The sequence below is a fragment of the Platichthys flesus genome, chromosome 23 (genome assembly GCF_949316205.1).
Source record: "Platichthys flesus chromosome 23, fPlaFle2.1, whole genome shotgun sequence".
Taxonomy (NCBI): domain Eukaryota; kingdom Metazoa; phylum Chordata; class Actinopteri; order Pleuronectiformes; family Pleuronectidae; genus Platichthys; species Platichthys flesus.
In genome coordinates, this window is record NC_084967.1 from 15,913,992 (window position 1) to 15,935,549 (window position 21,558).

The following is a 21,558-nucleotide window of genomic DNA, read 5'->3' on the forward strand; positions in this document are numbered from 1 at the left end:
AAATTGTAGAATATATATATCGTGTAGTTTATGTTTAAATGATGTGGAATAAATCTTTGTGTCGATATAAAAATCTTAAATAAGAAGCAGAGATGGGATTATTTTTTTTACTGTCAGTTTTACAGTTACACAGATCGATCTCTGGTTATTGATCCAGAAAGAGGCTCGTTCTGTTTCTGTGTGTGTGTAACATCAAGATGGAGGAGGCAGCTGGTAGATCATCAGTAAATCTCTGATAAAACCAGTAATTGACACCTCTGACGATGGGAAAATTATCCTGAAAGATTCATTTTTAAACGTCAAGCTCGACTCAACGCCACAAAAGGACATAACCGACATTCTGAGTTGATTGAAACGACTCAACGAGGCAGAGGAAGACGTCCCTCGACTGGGACATTTCCACCGTGACGCACTTCCTGCTTCCTGTTCTCTTTGCACCGACATAGAAAATATCACAAAAGACAAAAAAGAACGAGACTCGGCTTCCCTGAATCAACGAGACCTCCCTAATTTACCCTCTTCCTCACCCTCTTCCTCACCCATGTCCACGTGATGCTGGATCACCAGGCCTCACCAGCAAGGTGGGGACGGGGGGGGGGGGGGGGGGCTGCTGTTCTCTGACTGTGTTTATCAGAGTCTGGCATCGCTGTAATTTCAGTGTTCAGATGCAATCGCTCCCCACTCCCCTCAGGAGTAAACAATAACAAGCACAAATACAATAGACAAACAAGGCCTGCAGGACATGCACACACACACACACACACACACACACACACACACACAAACACACACAGATGCAGGCATGCACAAACAGGAAGGACGATATTTCGGACACAGAAATTATATGGAAAGCAAACTAGAAACACCTTGTGACTAATTTTCTAAAGGAATCAAGTGCAGCCGGATTATCATGAAACCACCAGAAGAAGAAAAAAGGCTGAACTCAGATCAGATATTGACTCTAATCCATCAGCTGATCGGAAATGAATCATCTATCGATCAGTGAACCATGGATGAGGGTGTGATGTCTGATTTTTAAACTCTCGTCTCCTCTGGCTCTTGCTCTCCTGCAGAAAGATTCACTGATCATTTCTTATCGCACAGCACCACCTGGTGGACGCTACAGGAAGTGCAGGAGGAAGCGACGAGAACTGGAAACTGAGGTAGATTCATGTAAAGTTACAAATCACAAAAACTCCCCTAATGCTCATCTGCTATTTTTAAATGAACTTTGTTTCCCCAGTTGTATACCTCAAAATATGAATACTCTCTATGCAGGACAGCAGTGTGTCACATAGACAACAAACCACCTTCACGCCACTGTAATATTATATTAAATTGAATTGTTAAATCCTTATTATAAGTGCTTTACAAATATAGATAATTATCAATATAATGTAAATATTGTTAGTTTTTGGCAACCATGTGAGCTCTAAGATATCATTTAGTAATTTGAGAAACATTAAAAGCAACATTATCTTTTCAGTTTATCAGATTATAGACATTTCAATCTTCATCTTTTGGATTTTTATTTTATAAACTGTCTAAAATTAATCTCTTGTTAAATCAACAGTGTGTCTCTTGAATTCTGAACAGTTTGTTTTTATAAATTACAGTAAAACCTGCCTGAAGCTTCCCTCAGTGAATAATCCACCTGTTGTTTTGCATTAATTCTACAAACTTTCGAAGAAATTGTTGCCGGTAAATCTTAGGAAACCTTTGATTAGATCTGTTCTGATCTTTTACTTCAATTATAAAATTTAAAAACCTTTCACTTGATATTAAGTTCTGTATTCATAAGTAAAAGTACTTGTCCTGTGCCACTCTGATTATCACTTCAGAGCTTTTTTACTCACTTGGTGTTTTAGTATCTGTTTATATTTTACAGACTTATTGTACGTGGTTGAGAAGATAATTTAAATGTCATCAAATGTGCAGTAACCGAATCTGGTGCTGCTGAATGAATCCAGAACCAAAGTGTCCCTGAAAACAACTGGATTCTCTGAGATCATCTGTTAAATTAAACAATGGTTTTATAAAGTTGAAGGAATCATTTTGTTCATCTTCTGTATGTTTTTATAACTTAAGGAGTAACTCTACTTAACATCAGCCTAAAGTAATAAAACCTTTGCAGACTCAAACATCAACATTGATTTATCTCAGTCGTGAGCTTTTATTGGTGAGGAAACAGGTACAGGGACTGAGGAAAGAACGAGAACTCTGCGTAAGAGGTTTATTTTTCTCCATATATTTTACAAATAGAAGCACAAATGTTCATGAGACTCTTGACCACACGTGTTCCAAGTACTTTGAAGGGCTATAGTTAAAGGAAACAAGGAAGTCGCCCATTTATCTGCAAAGAGAAAGACAAAAGGTTTAGAGCAGAGAACGTTAAGAGACTTTCAGACCACGACTAAGAGTCTAACAACAAACTGGAACATAAAGGGAATCTCTTAGTTTAAACATGTCTATCAAACACACTCCTGTCTCTTCTACAGGAAACTAAAGTAATGTTACCTCCTGTTTAAAGACAAGCCTCAAGTCCTGAGTAGAGCAGAATCAGTCATGAGAGGATGTGATGGAAATTTAAAAGACATGCAGGGTTGAGAGGTCAGAGAGTTAACAGAGTGATGGAGGGATATAATGAAGGGCTGGAAATAAACAGAGGGTGGGTGGAGGACAAAGACTCACAGAGCAGCAGCTCCAGAGATGATCTCAATGAGCTCCTTGGTGATGACGGCCTGTCTGGTCCGGTTGAAGGTGAGGGTCAGCTTGTCAATCATCTCAGCTGGAAGGAGGGAGGAGAAATTCATCAATCAATCAATCAATGTGAAGTGAGAGACTTTTTTTCATGGAGGAGGAGATGAGATTATACTCCAGCATATCTAAATCTAATCTGCATGATGCCATTCATTTCCAGTTATTACACAAATGATCAATTCTCTCTCACTAATCTCAACAGTGTCATTTCTTTTTATCGTTTTATAATGTGCCGACTGGAGTCATGTGAGAAACCAACATTTAAAACCACCCTGACCAGGCCCCTGACTCCGTGTAGACCTGTGAGAGTGTATCAACAGAAAGTCTTACAGGCGTTCTTGCTGGCGCTGTCCATGGCGGTCATCCTGGCGCTCTGCTCGGCGGTGGCCGACTCCTTCATGGCCAAGAACAGGATGTTGACCAGAGCAAACTCCTGGTAGTTCCTCAGCACGTCAGCATCGATGTCGTCGTAGACGCCCATGCTCTCTGTTGGGAGGCAGCAGATGAAATGAGTGAATCATCTGCATGTCTGATAGAAAAGAGGATGTGAGTAGAAACTGAATCATGCCCAGTACCTGAGCTAGCCACGGCCTCGTTGGAAAACACCTGCTTGCGGTCCGTCTTGTATGAGATGACAGATCTGCAGCAGAGAGACGGGACATTCAGCTTTCAGTTCAACTCTTTGGAAAAGGGGATTAAACGAATCCAAGTAAAGAAAGAGACTCGAACCTGAATTTGTTGAAGACGATGGTGCCCTGGTCAAACTCGTAGCCACAGTTGATCATTTCGTTGGCCACGAGGGAGGCGTCGCCGAAGTTGGGGGGCTTGCGGCCGACCTCCTTGCAGGTCATGAGGATGTGCTGTGAGTGAGTTCTGAAGAGGGAAGGTCAACTTTAGTCCTTCAGTGTGTTTGGATAGATAAACAGTGATCGCAGGAGAAGCCCTTGTTATTTGTCGTCAGGTTTTATTTTGTCACATAAAAATCACAAACTCCTGCTGCTGACAAACTGACTCTGGGTCTGCCTCGTGTGTTTCCGGGGGCTCGTACCTGTGCAACACGGCTCTCAGCTTGTCGCCCACATTGATCACCATCACCTCCTTGCCGGCGGCGGTCAGTTCGCCGATCTGGGCCTTGATGGACTTGGCCACGCCAGAGTGGATGGCGCCGCAGAGTCCACGGTCAGAGGTCACACCGATGATCAGGTGCTTGGCGCCCTTCTCCTCCGGCGCTTTGATCTCGGCCTTCTCGTACAGAGCTGAAGGTCAGAGAGGAAACAGAGGAATCTTAGTTCAGGGTCTAGAATCACTTTAAAGAGAGCGAGGTCACATGGAGGACGGGTCACGTACCCAGAGCTCCCCCGCCGTAGACGCGTGCCGGCTTCAGCTGCCTCTCAGCACGAGCGTACTTGGCGGCGGCCACCATCTTCATGGACTTGGTGATTTTCTGGATGTTCTTGATGGACTTCAACCGGATGGTGACTGGAGGGGAAAGTGGATTTCACTTCACCGTTAGATTTATTGAATAACAGCAGATGATGTCATAAATCAATCAGCACGACAGGCGTCTGACAGAATTCAAATTATTTAATCTTCAAATCAGATCAAGTGAATCTGATAACTTTTACAACATGATCAAATGTTGGCAACAATCAAATCTGTGAATTTTGGACTTAATCCACGAAGCTGTGGGAAATAAACGCAACTTTAAAATATGTCTTAAATATGATTAACAATTCAGAATGAACTACATTGTGTGTGGTGTGTTTGATTGTGTAGTGAAGAGTTCAAAGTGTGTGCTGAATGAAGAAGAGATACAGGTCAACGGTATTTGGCAGATAGGTAAACAGTTTATATATAATGTGTGTGTTTGCTGTTTAAACTCTGCATTAAGGGAGTTGTTGTCCTGTGTTGTTGTTTTGTATTAAGTGAGAATAACACATTGAGTACTTACTGTCCTTCAGGGTAGCCATGTTCCTGACCTGCAGACTGTGGACACACAAAGTTAAGTCAGGTTCAAGTATCAACACAATATCCTAGTTGTTATGTATATTAAAATTGTGTATCACTGCAGCTCGTGTTTGACGCCACGTTGTCACAAACTCTGAATTAAACCACGATTACAGATTAGAGCTGCAGCGGAGCTAGCATGAATTAGCTCCGCGCAGCAAACGGCTATGACAGTTGTTAGCATCGGGGGCTAACGACACCGCTGCGTCTCACACGAGTGTTAAAACTCGTTTCTCTCGCCTGCGTGAACAAGTCAAGGGTTCGATCGCATCTTTAAAACACGCAACGTGCAATGTCAGGTCCGTTAGCATTAGCTGCTAGCTCCGGCTCCCATTCATTTCAGCCCCCGGAGCCTGCGGCCTCGTTAGCGCGTCCTTCAGAGAACCAGCTCCGCGTTCCCGGTCCGGTTTCTGGACGCACACGGACTCGGAGTGGGCGGAGAGGAGGTGGAGGTGCATGCTGTTGTGGAGGAACTGGTTTAAATGGGAGAATATTTACCATTGTGGGGAGAAGATCAACGCGCTGCTTCGGGCGAACATGGTTCCTCCTGTGAAGGTCACACAAGCACGACTGCGCATGCGCCACTTCCCAGTCAAGATGGACGGATGCTGCCTTCAAGGACCGGCGGAAGTGTCGTTAAAACCGGAACAGGAACGAGCTCAGATGGCTGCTGCTAAAATAAAGTTCTGACTTAAAAATAGTCTTTAAGAAGTAAAATGGTTCAACGTCTCTTTCGTCGTTTAAATATGTTTGTAATATTAAATAATCCCACTGATGTTGTCCCTGGTGTGTATTCATATAGATTTTTAAAGGAAAAGTCATCAGAAAACCTAGATTACTCAGACAAAGTACAGATACCGGGTACAGTAACTTGCCCTCGTAACCCATATTATTGTAATAAAGAAGTGACGCCAAATCATCTTGAGCACCACCTGGTGGCCGGCTGCAGTACATGTTATAAATCCTGCCTGCTCATGTCATGTATTCACATGCACACTGGCTATAAAGAACTCCAACCACAGTGTTAACTTGATATATATTATTTCGCATTATATCAACTTTTACTATATTTTAACTACATTTATGTAGCACCTTGTAAAACAGCTGTTTCAAAGACAGCAAATTATATAATACATCTAAACTAACAGATAGCTGATAAAACGTCTTCTTCTCAATCACTTCTTAAAACCCATTATTCTTATAGACCTGCTTTCATGTGATGTTGTGTTTTTACTGTATTGTTATTGTTTTCTTTTTACTTTTTCTTTTACGTGGTCATTTATTTTATCGCTATATTACTGCTTTTATGTGTTCAGGTTTTTATTAACTTTACTTGTTTTGCTTTCAAGGCACTTTGTGAACTCTGTTTTTAAAAAGTGCTAAACAAAGTTTGTTATTATTTATTATGATAACGACAAGACAGGTTTATCAAAATCTATTTCCACAGAGGGATGTTTATTTATACTTTATTTATTTACTTAGAATGACTCGTAACTCTAAGTACACAAAGAATTCACGCCTCTAAATCGCGTTTTTCTGACAGGTGAAAGCTGATTGGTGGATGTATTTTGGGCTCGTGCCTGATTGGTCGACACCTGTTGCACCTGTAGAAAGTTGCAGTTGGGGGAGTTGATGAAGGCGGGTCGGTCCATCCTGGAGGGGAGGAGGGGGGGTGCAGGAGGAACAAAGTCCGGGACAGAGGAAGGAAACTCAAAGCTGCCGGACACGCTCCCACCCCCCGTGAGGAGGAGTGGACTGACCCGGGAAGTGCGCGCTCCTCCAGGGAAACTTTCCAGCGAAGTTAAAAAATGTCGCCTCACCTGTCAGATTCCCGCGGCGCTACTTTGAGCTAATTCACCGCTAATGGAGAAATGGCGACGCAGCTGAAAGGAACCGGGAGCGAACTTTTAGAAGTTGACATCAGCGACTCGGGAGGCGGCTTCGTGTCCGAGGACGAGAGCGACGTGTTCGTCAACTCCGCCGCCGCCGTGCAGGAGCACTTCTCCGGCTTCCAGCGGTGGTCGAGCCCCGGCGCCGCGTCCCCGAGTGACACATCATCACCTCCGGGACGACAGGAGCAGCTCCCCGGCGGGGGCACGGCTCCACCGCCGCCGCCGCCGCCTCCGCCGCTGCCTGGCACCCGAGTTGCCGACAACAACAACTCCGAGTCCCGCTGCGATGCCCTCCGAGCCCCGAGGAGCTCCATCGTGGACTGTCTCCTGGTCGAGTTGTACGAGACGTACAGCGGCCGGAGGAACGTGGACAGCTGGGACAGCTCCACCGAGGCGTCCGGGTCCGAATGCTTCCTGGGCCGCAGCAACTCCGGGTCCAGCTTCCTGCAGGAGCTCCAGGAGAAGCACACCCGGCGGCATCAGATGAACTACCTGGCCCAGAAAGGTGAGGGCAGTGCGGGGAGGGGAGAGGTGCTGCTGCTGGGGCTTCAACATCTGGGTTTACTGTAAAGTTACAATAACAATAAATATGGATCTTTAAAGTTCCAAATTTACTGTCAAAAAGCACCATGTTTAAAGTCCTCTTCAATTTCTCTTTACTATCTTTTTGGGGCCGATATAATACAGGTAAATGTAAAAATGTGTTTGTTTTGTTGACATTCTTCAATTAGAATATAAGTATTTGTATTTTTGATAATGTCGTTGTGTAAAAACGATGAAAGAGTTTGATAGGAAACTTTCACAATGTTTTATTATTTCAATATTTTTAACATTTCCTGCCTTTGTTTATCTTTAAATAAATCCAGAGCCTCCAGGCCCTGATGAGTAAAGAGAGCATGACACAAATACACATATATGGAAATACACAAAAGTGTAGAAGTGTAAAGGTACAAAAGGAAATGCATGACTATATAGAACCAAAAGCATTAAAGCTTTATTCGGGGGATCTGAAGATGAGTTACAGTTACACAATTACAGTATTTTTAAGTTAAGTCATTTTGGAAAAGAGACGACAAACAGAGGAGACAATATGATAGTTTTAGTTTTGTGATCCACTTGTGTGTCCTTCAGTAAAACAGGTTGTTAACAATGGTTCAGTGTGATCAGATCTCACAGGAAGGAATCCAGAGCATTCAGACCTTTTCATACACAAACACACTCGGACACTAATGAGTGCGTCGACAGCTCGTGTTCGGACGTTGCCACAGAGTCTTTAAAGGCACGTCTGCTCTTTTGTTTCCTCTGTCACACCATCTTACAGCAAACACAGCCGGGGACTTCCCTGTTTGCCCTCGGCACATGTGAAGCTCCCAAGTTAAACAGAGCCGAGTGCCAGCACAGGAGGAAGAGGAGGACGGCCTCGGATAGAGGCTCAGAGATCAGTGAGAACACGGGGACACTGTCTCTGATGTGTGTGGTTAGGATGAGTAATAAGCTGTTGATGGGTCGGCTGCTAATTAGGCTCAAATATTGTTAGTGCTCCAATGTATTAAGCTGGGTGACCTTTGACCTCCTTGTGGAAGAGGATGAACTTCCATGTGATTAAAGAGGAAATTTGGGTTAAAAAACATACCATATTTTATATATATATATATATAATCACCTGTTTCTCTTGGGTTACTGATAACTGCTTTGGGTTCACTTTTGTGGAGCAGCCATGTCCATCTTTATAAACTTTGCTCAAAACCAGGAGACATAATATTTGTTATTGATTGGCCTGATGTCAAAACTCTGTTCCTGGGGCCTAAAAGGTTTTGTCTTAATTGGAGAAGCGTGGGGGGGGACGCTCTGGTTTTCATTTCCACTTCGCCTACGGACAAACGACCGTGATGTTCTGATCTGAGCAGACCTCTCATGTTCATCCAAACTGTATCAGGTGGCTTTATTTAGATTGCATCAAATTTCGGACAGATGTTCCTGAATATTTCTGTGTCTGTTGTGTTTCTGAACAACTGAAAAACATAGGTCTGTATTTACAATCACCCAGAATGTGAAAGGAAGAGTTTAATGAGCCGACAAATATTTCTGAGTGTGTTTCTGTGTCACTTGTCAGTGTTTCCCTGTTTGAACCTCAGAAAACCACAGGAATGAATCGTCCCTGGTAGATTATCCATTCTTGCTGTTGAGACCCTGATTGAACCGAGTTGTCTCTGTGGTTCATATCTTTCCGTTTTGCTCTCTCAGCCCCGGCGGAGCTGCAGTCCATCATCCAGGAGGTGAAGTATCGCACCGGCCTGCAGTCGGCCAAGCTGCTCCGCCAGCTGAAGAGACGAGACCGCCTCTGTCACAAGCTGCAGAAGAACTACGACATCATCACAGCGTGTCTTCAAGCCGTGTCACCGAAACGACGTAAGATCACACACTTCTATCTTTGCACTTCTTTAAGTAGATGGTGTCGTTGATGACTGTCGACTTTCAGGAAGAGGTGCTCACCACAAATACTGTTTGTTTTCATGCTTTCACAACCACAAGTGCCAGATAAGAAGGCATTTTACATATAAGACATTTATTTGTGATCCTTGTGTTTCCTCTGATCTTTAATATATTCACTTTCTCTGCAAACCAACCCCAGGCTTAAATGTCAATTTAGAAATAACTTTCAAGTGCAACTAAAAGCACAACATGTCATACAGCTGTGAAAGCATTGTGTTCACTAGTTGTCATATCATATGCTAGTATGAAAATTACTGTGGTGAATTTTCATAGTGGACTATGACCCAGACCCAAAGTAGGGAGCTGTATTTTTATGTTCATATCCCAGTCTCTCCACTCTTTAACCTTGAAACTGCTCCCAGAACATTTCACCTGAAGGCTCTGTTGTGTAACAGGTGTTTGTAGTAATGTGGCCGATAAGGAGGAAACTGAGGTCATTTAGAATTAGTCGCCACATAATGATTGATACTTTTCTTTAATAAGTGAATATCTTACTTTATAACTCAGCTCTCTCTACACACACTGTGACATCACATCCGTAAACTTGATCTGGGGTTTGGAGGTGAGATCTGATCACAAGTGGTCACTTTCCAGTCACATTTTAATACCAGGTGTGAACAAACAAACTTATTACTCTCCACTTGTGATCACATCTCTCGGGTTGGATGTTAATAGCAGGTCTGAAATGGGCCACGTGACTTGAAGGCCACAGTTTGTTCTCCTCCAATGACCTGAAAGGTTGAGGGGCGTTCAGTTGGCTTCAGTTCGCATCTTCACCATTAGGTGTCACTGTTCACTGTGTCGGTCTCTCCACAGGAGCTCAGCTGGTTTAATGTTTGGTTGATATGAGGAAATAATTGACGGTGGATCGAGGTGCATGTTATTATTTTGCTTTTATTTTGAAACTGTAATCTTCTCTCAACACGCAGCGTGGAGGCTCACATGGAGGTGGGTGTGAAATACACTAAGCATGGGTATATGTCAGTGGTTTTTGTATTATTATATTATTATTATTTGTGTGTTTTTGGCCTGACTGTAGTGAGTATTTAAAAGAATCCCTCTTACTGGTCACTACAGCCGCCTCCTGCTTTCTTCACAGCAGGAAAGTCCACTTCCTCACTGATAAGTGTTTTCAACAGAAACACTGAGACCAGACTGAGCTAACGTTGGTCTTGTTTCTGGGTATAAAGGTCATAAAATAAAAGTTAATATCAACTATATCTGCTGAAATTACAGCTTTTATCTCGTGGGGAAATGTTCTGACCTCATTTGTATTAAATCATTGCATCAACAGCCACTTTGCTTCTATTAATCAAAAATAATTATATTAATGCAGTGTTACCTGTCTGAACTCTCTGAAGCTCAGGGAGATGTTTGTACTTATTCCAAATCGGCATGATGGAGGCAAACAGCCCTCTTTTATTTTATATTCAGACTAGTTAAGAGGCTGTTTCAGTAAACCAGACGTGTTGAGATTAAAGCTTGTACAATGTCTTTTTCAAATGTGAGTAAATAGGACAAACTAATGTCCTTTGGTTATAAAACATTGCCCCAAATACTGGTTATTGTTCTGTGGCAGCAGGTCTATTTAAATCAGATCCTGTCCCAGTTCTGGGGCTGATCCACTGGGACTTTGCTGGTTTTAATATTAGAAATAAAATCTGTTGTGGGTTGTCTACAGAACATGTGTGTTCTCTCCTGGTCTCAATCTCAGTGTCTCAAAAAGCCTGTTCACTTTAAAATATATTTATTGTCTCCATAAGCTGGGGTTTTGTTTCGTTGTACAAATGGGCCAACCACAGAAATCTTCCTCCCTCTTCTTCCTCTCCTCCACCATTACCTCATCCTCCTCTGTCTCCTCCCCATGTGTCCCTCCATCCTACCGCATCCCTCCATCCTTGCACCTCCTCCTGGTGACGCTGGACCAGAGGAGGAGGAGGATGGGGAAGAGGAGGTGTTGAGCATCAGCTGCACAAACCACTTCTTCCTCCGGAAATTACTTCGTTTTGCCATTTTTCCGAATCGTATTTCCCGAAGATATGTGAGAGTGAGCTCGTGATTTCCTGGACGTCACCGCAGCGTCAGGATGAACCCGGAGATGTGACGTTTATTTGAGCTCAAATCGGAAACTAACCATCACCGGAAGAGAACTCAAACATCAGTTCGATCGATAATCTTCGGAGGAACCGCTGCTCTCTCTGCTTCCCTCGGTGGCTTCTCCTCTATCCGACGAACACTCAAAGAAAGACTTGAAACCGAGCGGGTGGAGACGATGCGAGGGGAGCGATCGGTTTGAATCCCGATGAGGCAGGAGCGGCTCCCCGCCGCCGGCAGGAGGCCGAGGGCGGGCGGGCGGCAGCGGCAGCAGGGATCGGGAGGGGTCGGTAACATCATCAGCAACGTCCTGAAGAAGCGGAACGGGATTTCCAGGAGTGCTCCCCGGCTGCTCTGCACCTTGGAGCCAGGTGACAAGACACGCATGACCCGACCCGATGAGCAAAGCATGGCACGGTCTATCACCTGGTTTAATGCAATGTAATGTAGTAGTGGTGCAGGCTATAACACCGTTAGTCGGTGGTTTTAATGGTGTCACTGCATCCTGTGGCTGCTGCTGCTGCTTAAAGGGATAGTTCACCCAAAAAGGAAGATGCACTCATTATCTGCTCACCTCCATGCAGAGAGAGGGTATAGGTGAAGTGTTGGAGTCCACAGATACACAATTTTAGATAATTATGGCCAATTAGGCAGATATACAGGTTGTTAAAGTTATTTTCATGAATGTTCGTCCTGTGATAAAAGCAGTTGACCCACTTGAGGTGTCACATGAGCTCATTTGATCACAATTTAAATCTCTTAGCATGATGGAAGTCACAGGTCGTGGAAACAGATCAGACACATACCCAGTGACGTGTGTCTGTCTGATACTGGAATGACTGGGCATTGATTTGACATTAAGTCTTTACTTTTGTGGATCTTGTGCTTTATTTACAATAATTACAATTTGATGTATTTCTAACAGAGAATTTAAAGATATAATAAAGAAAATATAAACATCAACAGACATCAGTCATTTTCGCTGGACTGGGAGCAGTGACAAAGTTAAAAACTTCCCGGGCATCAAAAGAATCGCGGTCATATCCCGCCTCCATCTAACTGGTTTAGTTTAAACTCCATAGAAACCAGTATGTGTCTTGTCCTGATGGAGTTGTCCTCTTGTTCCCCGCGTCGCTTCCGCGGTGTGGGTCTAATCTGGGACCGGGAAGTGGGAGGGGTGTTTCCGCGGTAATCCTCTTCCGAAGCTCCGGGAGGAAACCACAGAACACAGAATGGCGCAGGAGGAAACGACAGACAGGAACCAAACAGGTTTAACACGATCGGTCTTTTATTTTTACAATGGAGGCTTTTGTTTAACTGAAGAGAGAATCGTCTCCTTCCTCCTCGTGGGATCGGGAGCAGGTGGATTCTCTGGAGGAGGAGGAGCAGGAGGAGAAATGGCCGCAGTTTGGCTCAGGGCCGAAAAAACATGTCGGAACATTCCCTCTTAACTTCAGATCAGCCTTTAATTTCCGTTTGGTCTTCGTGGAAGGAAAGGGTAGAGAAGGGGGGGGGGGAAGAGAGATTTAGGTCCAGATATTCTCTAAAGAAGTTTGTGTACTTACAGTGACGCGAGTTCAGCACCACCAGGAAGTGGACAGCGACACCTCACAGCACCAAACTGCGTTCATTGTTTAAATCCAATAAAGAAATAGAAGCTGAACACGTGTTATTGCTCTCATCTTTCTTATCTGTGTTGAAACTAAACCCCTAAAGCTCCCATATAACCGTTCAGAGACGTCCCAGAAAGTCCCTCAAACCTGATTCTAGATCAGTGAAACCGAATGTGTTTGACTGTTCACAGGAGTCGACACGAGGCTGAAGTTCACCATCGAACCATCGGTGGGAAAGAATGGATTCCAGCAGGTGAGACCTCAGTTTATCTAATACTGTTTGTTTTCTGCTTCTAATGGTTGTGTGTGTGTGTGATACTGTGATAAACCATGTGTGTCTTTTCCTCTCTGCAGTGGTACGACGCTCTTAAGTCAGTGGCAAGGCTTTCTACTGGGATACCAAAAGAATGGAGGAAGAGGGTGTGTAACTTTTTACTTTGTTATTCTTCGAGAAAGAAGTAAATAAACAAAACATCCATTTGTGCTACTCCAAGGAAAGTGTTTTTCCTTTATTTCATTATTAACCTCCAAAGTCGTGGTTAATCAGCAGCAGCACTTTGTCTGATTCATTTATCAGACATCTAAAGTTTCTCTCTTAGGACGAGCGAGCAAAAGGAAAAGGAAGTGAAGACTTTCATCTCTTCGGAGGAGAAGAACAATGAGATCTCACAGAACAAATTGAGTCAGAGTGAAACCAGGGGCCTCATAGAGAAGAGACACCAGAGCAAAACAGCACAGTCGTCATATTTGTATCTTGTCCGTCCCGATACTGGAATCATTTCTCTGACTGTTTTCTTCTACTGACAGTTAGAGGTCATAGTGGGGTTTTTGTGGACACTTCCTGATTCATTGTGTATCTACTGTTGTCGTCTCTGTACAGGTCTGGCTTACTCTCGCAGACCAGTACCTCCACACCATCTCCATCGACTGGGACAAGACGCTTCGCTTCGCCTTTAACGAGCGAAGCAACCCGGACGACGACTCCCTCGGCATCCAAATCGTAAAGGTAAGCAGAATTCCTTTTTGTGTTGGGCGGGGGGGGGGGGGGGGTTGAGCCAAATATGCCTGTTTGCGTGTTTGTGTGTTTCCTGGGTCAGCAGCATGGGGCTCAGTGTGGAAACCTCAGTATTTCTAAACATGTCAATTGAGACAGAAAGAGACGGAAACTTTTGAAGTGTTGTGTTGAGAGTTTTCAGAGTCGCCAACAAAACATTAATACTTTAGTTCAACTAATGCACTGCCCATCGTAAACCTGCCTGTTCCTAATGTTCGATTCCCCTGACGTCCTGTGTTGATGCTCCAGAGCGTCTTCAGACTCCTTCCTCATCATTAGAGACTCCTCCACCTTCTGCTCACTTCTACAATCTACTGTCACTTCTTACTGTTTGTGTGCAGAGCGAAGTTAGACAACTTGTGTTCATCCTACTTGGCTTTATGTGCAGTGAGGATTTTATAGTAATTTTATTTTCATAAAACGAAACTGAATTTGCTCTTGTGGTTTATATATAAATTAGAGAAATGTAACTGAGCTGCTGTCGTCAGTGAACGTCAGCGCTGCCTCATGGAAACACCAGAGCTCTTTTCCATTTCTCGATGACTCAACAGTCAACAGAGCGATTACCGTCAGGACAAAGTCCATTCTTCAGCCTGTCTGTGTTTGTCCTCATCTCTCCTCATCGGCCTGTATTAAAATAATCTCTAACTCTGCGTCCTCCTCGTGTCCAGGACCTGCACAGGACGGGCTGCAGCTCGTATTGTGGCCAGGAGGGGGAGCAGGACAGGGTGGTGCTGAAGAGGGTGCTGCTGGCCTACGCCCGCTGGAATAAAAGTGTGGGCTACTGCCAAGGATTCAATGTGCTGGCTGCTCTCATACTGGAGGTCACAGAGGGCGACGAGAGCGACGCACTGAAGGTAGCTACACAAAGTGATGTGTGTGGTTGTGTTAGAACTGAGACACAAGAATACACATTCGAAAAATACGATTAAATGCTCAAAATTGTGTCTATGTCCTTTTTGCTCTTTGTTGTTTTCAGGTGATGATCTACCTGATTGACAAAGTGCTGCCAGAGAGTTATTTTGCCAACAACCTTCGAGCATTGTCAGGTAAACAAACACAATGTTTATCTTAATGAGTATTGGAGCCAATTGTCATGTGTAATCTCTGTCGAGTTTATCGTTTCACTCTGTCACGTCTCCTCCCGTCAGTGGACATGGCGGTCTTCAGAGACCTTCTGCGTGTGAAGCTGCCCAGACTCTCCCAGCACCTGCACCACCTTCAGAAAGCAGCCAACAGAGACGCTGGAGGTACACATCAGATTAAATAGATGGAGGCAAAAGAAAAGTTATAATCCAGGTCGAGTTGTGTACTAATCCTTCACCCTGTGTCCTTCCTCCAGGCAGTTACGAGCCTCCGCTGACCAACGTCTTCACGATGCAGTGGTTCCTCACCATGTTCGCCACCTGCCTGCCGGCCTCCACCGTGCTGAAGATCTGGGACTCGGTTTTCTTCGAGGGGTCGGAGGTGCTGTTTCGAGTCGCCATCGCCATATGGGAGCGACTCGGAGAGTAAGTGGGCCTCAGTCTGAATTACAGCCTGTTCGGAGGTGTCATTCGACCGTTTCTCATCCTTCCACCAAGTGTCATGGTGTAATCCTGCTGACACACAAACCCCCCCCTCTGCAGGAGGATCGAGTTCTGTCAGTCAGCCGACGAGTTCTACAGCACCATGGGATGTCTCACTCAGGAGATGCTGGAGCACAACCTCATCCAACCTGCTGAGCTCATGCAGGTATGAGATAAACTAATCTGCTCACAGCTCCTTAAATACCTTTGTGATGTTTTTAACTTCATATAAGTACTTCTCCCCCCCCCCCCGTCCTCTGTCTGTCAGGAGGTTTACTCCATGGCAGTGTTTCCTTTCCCTCAGCTGGCTGAGCTCAGAGAGAAATACACGTACAACATCACTCCGTTCCCAACCGCAGTCAAATCCAATGGAAGGTTTGTTGTTTCTTATAAACTCAGCTTCACTTCCATTGCTGCAATCTCCTTGGAGGTTAACATTTTTGTAAAAAGGTGTGATGATGGAGGTTGTGGTGATGAAGATGTTGTTCTCTCGTTCCAGTGGGGGTCTGGGCAGCTGGGAGAGCGATGACGATGCCGACATGGACGACGAGGACTCTGTGGTGACTGCACTGGGTTGTCTGGGGCCCCTGGGAGGCCTGCTGGCCCCCGAGCTGCAGAGATATCAGAAACATCTGAAAGGTCAGTGCAGCCGACTGTGGACACGACACACAGGATTTAAAGAGGCAGAGATAAACAGACAAGTAGTTTCAGGAGAGCAGTTGCCCCAAATCCTCATGTTCTGCCCCCAGTTCAACTCCAAGTACAAACTCCATCTCTGATCTGTTTCCTCTTCCTCTTCCTTTTCCTCCAGCGATTCTTACGAGCAGGAAACAGGCAAACGACCTCAGGGTTTAGTTTAAGATCTGAAGCAGGAAGCTTCACGCTCCAGAGAGATTTAACAGAGTGACTTGACCTTGTGTGAAATGGAAACTTTAAAAGAGAAATACGATTATCAATAAACATCAGGTCACGTTGGAACAGCAGCGTATAGTGAACAAACCAGGACAATTTGATCTTTGAAGCACAACAGCAGGAAGAACAAATGACCAAGAGACAAACAAGAGGATTTTCTCTGATGCTTAGTTTTGTGTCTTGACTTGTCGGCTGATTAAAGAGGAAGGAAGCTGAAATAAGTCAGAAAAGAAGCTTTAAAGACCCAAAAAGTCTCGTTGGATTATGTCTGATTCATGTAGTTTGCTCCAATCTTGACCTTTTAGCTCTTGACCCTAATCTCTTAAACTCTCCTGTGTCCGAGTCAAAGTGTAAAGTGGTAAAAAGAAGAGTTTGATGTTGGGTTAAAGACGTGAACACGAGAACCTGAACCTCTTTCTCCTCCAGACCAGCGATCAGAGCAGGGAAACTTCTCCGAGCTGAGCCCGGGCGCGGTGGGAGCCGGAGGGGCAGGAGGCGCAGGAGGAGGTGCCAGGGCGGAGCACCAAGCTGCCATCAACAGCATGATGATGGAGAGGATGAGCACCGACATCTACGCCCTCAAGAAGCAATACACCCGCATCAAGAGGCGGCAGCAGCAGCAGGCGATGCAGCTGTACATACGCACAGGTGAGAGAGGAAGAGAGAGGAGGAGAGAGGAGGAGAGAGGAGGAGAGAGGAGGAGAGAGAGAGGAGAGAGAGAGGAAGAGAGAGGAGAGAGAGGAGAGGCTGCAGCCATTCACTGTTTCACATTCATGTTCGTAGGGAGCAGCTTTAAGTGTGTGGCTAATGGTTTTAATGGTTTTAATGGGTAAGGTGCATGAAAGCAGCATCTTTTCAAGAGGTGAGTAGCTCCACTGCTTCATGATACGATAACCAAACTTCTTTATAGGCTGCAGTGATTTATTGTCTATAAACGCAAAGATCTGATCTTTCAGAACAAATTATTCTCCAGAGAACAAAGAGTTTAAAAGTAAAGTTTCTAGAGTTGTCAACACAGACAAGGTCTTTATTCAAGCATCAAAAGTTCTGTTATTAAAATTGTAAATAGGCGTAAAGATGAAATCCTTCCCAGAACAATGAAAACACACAACAGAAGGTTTTGATGATGATGATGATGATGATGATGTGACTCTGGATTAGGATTCGGACCTGAAGCTCCCACTCGTCCAGGTGTTCTCCCGGAGCCTCTCGACTCTCACAGCGACCGTACCGACCACCGAGCCGAGGGTACTGAGGTCGAACCTTCTGAAACTGGGTGTTCTTGTAATCAATTCAGGGTCTCGGTTGATTAATTTGTGTTTTAGAAGCAATCAGATGATTTTAGGAGGGAAGCCGACTCTGGTCATGAAGGGAAATCAACGAGTCCTGCTCTCAAATTAAAAGACCACCTCTGAAATAAAGACAGGAAACAAAACATCTTGCTCATAAAAGGCAAAAACTGCTGCAGAGTCGATCTCTGGTAAAGGAAACTGTAGCTGGTTTGTCTGGTGATGGATGGTGCTGGTATATAATCTATAATCAATAAAAATAATGAACATTTATATGGAGACACATGTCACGACTGTCAGATGGTTAATAACTTTCCAGTTCAAGTCTAGCTGCTGTATTATTATATTTCAGTTTTAACAATAACTGCTTTTTAGAGTTAATATTAGCGCCGTAATGTTTTGACATGTGTCTCCAGTTTAAAGATGATTCTTGTTTCTGTGGCTGTGTTTTGTTGTTTTGGGGATTTTCTTTCTGACCCATTTCTTTCTCTCTAACCTTCATTAAGAACCCCCCCCCCCCCCCCCCCCCTCGAGGCTTGTGTAACAGTATTACAGCCAGATCAGATTTTTATTCCCCCTCAAACACGAGCATCTGTGCTCACACTCAACTCCCGTCGGTCTAATCGCAGCAGAAACACTCGCTCAGCTTCCATGAAGTCGTGTTTACATTCCAGATCTGGGAACAGGTCCAGAAAACACTGTACATATTATATAATGTGAGTGTTTGTAGCTGGAGGCGGAGAAATCAGGATGTTCTGGACCAGTTATTCAAAACCTGTAAGATGCTTGATGGATGAATCCTCAGAGGAAAAGCCCCGACGCCCTCTGGTGTCGGCTTTAGGCAACAGCTTAGTGCTTTTCTGCAAACATTGACTTAGACCATCAACAGGATGTTGAATCAACACTGGAAACAGCTTCAGTCATAAAGCTGCTCTCTTACTTTTCTCTTCTTTCTCTATCGTCGTTTTACACTAACACACAAATTTAAGAGCTTATGTAATATCTGCTTTAATCCTGTTTCTGTCTTTGTCCCCTTCACCGTCCATCCAGACAAGTGCCCGGCCACCCGCGTCCTCGCCTCCCAGCTCAACCCGTCCAGCGCCGTGATCAACCACCTCCTTCTGGGCCGCACACCGACCGGAGGCCCCCGGGGCTCCAGACCCACGTCCACCACGAGCCCCTCCGCTCTGCCAGGGGTTCGACCGGCTCTCCTGCCCCAGGGTCAGGGCTCCCCGGCCCGGCAGCGCTTGGGCTCGTTGCCCCCCACCGGATCCCCGGGCGGCTCCGGTGGCGGCGGCGGGTCACCGTGGCGTGCTCATGTCCGGGTGCATCGGAGGAACATGGCCAGAGCTCGAGCACAGCTGGGCTTTGGAGATTCAGAGGAAAGGGACGATGAGGAGGAGGAAGGAGGATCAGTGAGGCTGGAGAGTGAAGAGGAGGGGAGGATTGAGGAAGATGATGATGAGGAGCAGAAGGATGGAGGAGACGACTCCGTCTCTCCATCTCCTGATGTCTCCCGTACAGAGTCTGTCTGTGAGGAGGCTCCACAGGCTGCAGAGGAGACGAAGGCAGCGGAGGTGTCGGAGGTGATGGTGCAACTGGCGTTTCTGGAGATAGAGGACGAGTCGAGCCTGAGCCCCCCCGCCGTCCAGTTCCCTCTGCTCCCCCCTCCTCCTCCGTCCTCACGCAGACACAAAGAGTCCGACTCCTCAGGTTCAGAGAGAATCACCGGCTCTGACTCCGCTGCTTCACCTCCAGCTCAGGACTCCTCCAACTCCGGCCTCCCTTCTCCCACCTCCAGTCCGCCCCCCTCCCCCTGCTCCCTCTCTCGGACCCCAGACTCCACATCCTGTCTTCCCTCCTCTTCATCAGCCCACAGCTTGTCTGCCCTCTCCCTTCCCGCCTCCTCCAGCTTTTATAAAACCCCCTGCCCCTCCACGCCCTCCCTCTCCTCTGTCTCCTCCTCCTCCAAATCACACATCTCCTCCTCGCCGTCAACGCCAGCGCTCAAATCCGCCGCCTCCGCCCCGAAGCAGCAGGTCTTCTCCCCGTTCCCGAGCGTGAAGCAGCCCAGGAAGTCGGCCGCAGCCAGAAACCTCGGCCTCTACGGCCCCACGTCCAGAACGCCCACCGTACACTTCCCCCAGCTCAGCCGCAACATCAACTGCAGTACCGCCACCGGCACCACCAGGAGGCGATGAAGACCCAAACACTTCCTCACTGATGCTGGGAACACACACAGTGAATCATTTAATTTCACCACGTTGCCTCCTGCATACCAAGAAAACAACCTGCGTCTTATTATAAGTAGAGAAGTGTAAAGTTAAAATGCAGAGAAGTCGCTTAGTCATCGAACCTGTGATGGGAAGACGGGGGGGCACAAAGACTAAAGGGTTCATCCTGGAACTCACAAGCCATTTCAGAAGAATATTATAGAAATAGTCCCAGTATCAGACTCTTTACTGGGACCTATGCAGCTTCTTCTTAACCATAATCTATTCATCACAAATAAGATATGAAAGTAAAAAGTTCTATTGACTCTGGACAAAGTTCCTGGATTCGTTCTGGACTGACGCACGAGGAGACGCTGCTCTGGACTCACACATTTATCAACACAACCCTTTTTCCTGTGCGAGTACACAACAGCCATCCGGTTGTTTCTATGCCAAGTATTTAAAGAATTGACTCCACCAGTTTATTTAAGTTAAGAATCGAAACCCGATCATAGGAGTCCTTTTGTCCTGAAGCACTTCACTCGTTTTGTTTTCTTGTCCGTGTCTCCACCGTTGAACACGAGGAATGTAAAGTCAATTTTAGAATGTCACTCATTACTATCCGTAGTGAAAACACATTTAAATTCAATAGATGCCGATTTTAATTTGCAGCTGCACCAAAGTTCACACACTCTAAGATCCATGAATTATTCTCGATTTCGCTGATTTAGGAGCCCCACCAAAATAAAACTGGTTCTTCCTTCAGTCAAACCTCCACAAAATCTCATGGACATCGGTTCCATTGTGTTTGTGTGAAGTTTCATTCAGCAGGATTACACAATCTACACACAAGACGAGGTTGTCATTCAGGATCATAACTGTATTTAAGTGTTGTTATAAATATGCAGTAACTGGAATGTGTTGCTTTATAAGGCAGAGGCAGAAAAAAGTACTGATATATCACGTCTTACTTATTTGTACAAATAGGCGTCCTACTTGTCACGAGCTCTGAATGGAGTCCACTGGGGGAAATGCTAATAAACGGGAGGAGATGGAAACAAATCCCAGTGTGGTCATTTGTGTCATGTGATGGTATCGGCTGGAGGAACTAACTGGTTGTGAAATTTGAGGTTAAAAATGGAAGTTTGGTGGATGTAAGTTTGATTTCCATTTGAAATCCCAGTGTGTCGCAGAGTGACGTGAGGCTGAAGACGTGTTCGATGGAAATTACACCAAATTGTCCTTCGTTACTAAGAAGAGGTCACGAGGCAGAAAGAGAAATGACTCAGTTTCCTGTTGTGTGCAGTTAAATATGAGCAGTTTCAGTGGTTAGAGACGTGTCCTGCAGCCGCCAGGTTCTGACCAGTCGTGAGTCAATCAAGTCGACCCACTCACTTTATTTTAGCATCAAATAACTCATTATTTGACTTTTTAGTTTAGTCCATATCTCATCTGCTGGCATGTAGTAGGAGGGGTATATGATCTATACTGCAGCCAGCCACTAGAGGGCGATCCAGATGTTTTAGCTTCACTTAAAAGGAGCTGTCACGTCCTCACATCACAATAACACAAGCATAATTTTTCCTTATTAAAAGAATGGTTTTCTCCTCTTTCATTTTCATTAACTTTGTAAAAAGTGTTTTTAAGAGAACTGTCCAGTGGA

General features: G+C 45.3%; 2 protein-coding genes across 7 annotated transcripts; one reads left to right on the forward strand and one right to left on the reverse strand.

The window, feature by feature from the left end:
* Positions 1 to 2,219: 2,219 nt before the first annotated feature.
* Positions 2,220 to 5,401, reverse strand: atp5f1c (ATP synthase F1 subunit gamma). 3 transcript variants are annotated; one of them, XM_062383083.1, is made up of 10 exons: positions 5,266 to 5,401; positions 4,712 to 4,746; positions 4,108 to 4,239; positions 3,809 to 4,016; positions 3,490 to 3,633; positions 3,336 to 3,400; positions 3,091 to 3,246; positions 2,692 to 2,788; positions 2,518 to 2,544; positions 2,220 to 2,353 (listed from the first exon to the last, which is right to left on the reverse strand). In XM_062383083.1, exons 1-9 carry the CDS (start codon positions 5,343 to 5,345, stop codon positions 2,538 to 2,540), a joined length of 924 nt encoding a protein of 307 aa, XP_062239067.1. In that variant the 5' UTR covers positions 5,346 to 5,401; the 3' UTR covers positions 2,220 to 2,353; positions 2,518 to 2,537. The 3 variants fall into 3 exon arrangements, with proteins under 3 accessions (XP_062239067.1, XP_062239068.1, XP_062239069.1); XM_062383084.1 differs by lacking the exon at positions 2,518 to 2,544; XM_062383085.1 differs by lacking the exons at positions 2,220 to 2,353; positions 2,518 to 2,544 and having other exon boundaries at positions 2,688 to 2,788.
* A 1,033-nt stretch (positions 5,402 to 6,434) lies between these two features.
* On the forward strand, positions 6,435 to 21,502 carry tbc1d30 (TBC1 domain family, member 30). Of its 4 annotated transcripts, XM_062382674.1 has the most exons (15): positions 6,435 to 7,164; positions 8,904 to 9,068; positions 13,051 to 13,112; positions 13,214 to 13,279; positions 13,740 to 13,865; positions 14,585 to 14,770; positions 14,893 to 14,962; positions 15,065 to 15,163; positions 15,256 to 15,424; positions 15,542 to 15,647; positions 15,750 to 15,856; positions 15,981 to 16,120; positions 16,820 to 17,041; positions 17,555 to 17,641; positions 18,733 to 21,502. In XM_062382674.1, exons 1-15 carry the CDS (start codon positions 6,639 to 6,641, stop codon positions 19,881 to 19,883), a joined length of 3,282 nt encoding a protein of 1,093 aa, XP_062238658.1. In that variant the 5' UTR covers positions 6,435 to 6,638; the 3' UTR covers positions 19,884 to 21,502. The 4 variants fall into 4 exon arrangements, with proteins under 4 accessions (XP_062238658.1, XP_062238659.1, XP_062238660.1 ...); XM_062382675.1 differs by lacking the exon at positions 17,555 to 17,641 and having other exon boundaries at positions 6,436 to 7,164; XM_062382676.1 differs by lacking the exons at positions 6,435 to 7,164; positions 8,904 to 9,068 and adding an exon at positions 11,046 to 11,617.
* The last annotated feature ends 56 nt before the right edge of the window (positions 21,503 to 21,558 follow it).